Below are 692 nucleotides of genomic sequence, written 5' to 3'. Positions count from 1 at the left end.
CGGCGGCCCGTGCAGCGCTGCGACCGTCCAGCCACCGCCCCGACTCTTCGTGTTTTCCGGCCCGAAACCGCCCCGCCCCCTTTATAGCAGCTTATTTGCATCTCAATGCGCCGATTGGCCGTGAGGACCCAGAGCCGCGGACCGCGAGGCGTGTCGCAGCCAATGGGAGAGGTGCGCTTTGTGCGACCCCGCAACCCTAGCTGGCAGGCAGCCGGCGGAGCTGGGCCTCCAGCTCCGCCTACCCGGGACCCCCGCGGAGGCGGCACCCGGGGGCGCTGTTTCCCTACCCCCCCAGGTCTGCAGTGCACGCGAGCAGGAGCTCGTACGTACTTCAGTCTATCCATCCATCCATCCATTCTCACTTTCCTTCCCTGAGGAAGCCTTGGCAGAGAAGCGCGCGGCCTCCAGTCCCCAGGGACCAGGTCCTGGTGGGGGCAAAGCCGCAGTCAAGTTCGCAACCTCCGGACATAGAGGAAACTTTAGGCTCAGGCTGGGGTGGATACGAAGCCCCAGGGAAGTGTATGTGGGTGGGGGGGGTGGTCAATTGAGCAGCGGGGATGGGGAGGCCCCGTGACCTCCTTGCGTTTTTTACCGACTCGTCCCGACACAAGGCCAGGCCCTCGACGCCGCCCTCGGACAGCGCTGAGATTCTTGTGGGGTCTGCGGGAGCTCCCGCCTGCCGCTCTTCCTCT

At 65.8% G+C, this 692-nt stretch overlaps 1 protein-coding gene across 1 annotated transcript in view; it reads right to left on the bottom strand.

The window, feature by feature from the left end:
• HES6 (hes family bHLH transcription factor 6) overlaps positions 1–692 on the bottom strand; it is a 3,068-nt gene that overhangs the window by 1,333 nt on the left and 1,043 nt on the right. Inside the window, exons 2-3 of the mRNA XM_021712165.1 lie at positions 593–690; positions 363–459 (exon numbers count right to left, since the gene is read on the bottom strand). Of these exons, the coding sequence (XP_021567840.1) occupies positions 363–459; positions 593–690 (195 nt within the window). The remainder of the gene's footprint in view (positions 1–362; positions 460–592; positions 691–692) is intronic.

This window comes from Carlito syrichta, unplaced genomic scaffold, assembly GCF_000164805.1.
Source record: "Carlito syrichta isolate Samal-C Ts95f unplaced genomic scaffold, Tarsius_syrichta-2.0.1 Scaffold303113, whole genome shotgun sequence".
In the NCBI taxonomy this organism is placed as follows: Eukaryota; Metazoa; Chordata; class Mammalia; order Primates; family Tarsiidae; genus Carlito; species Carlito syrichta.
The sequence above is the reverse complement of the archived record's forward strand: the minus strand, read 5'-3'. Positions and strand labels throughout refer to the sequence as shown.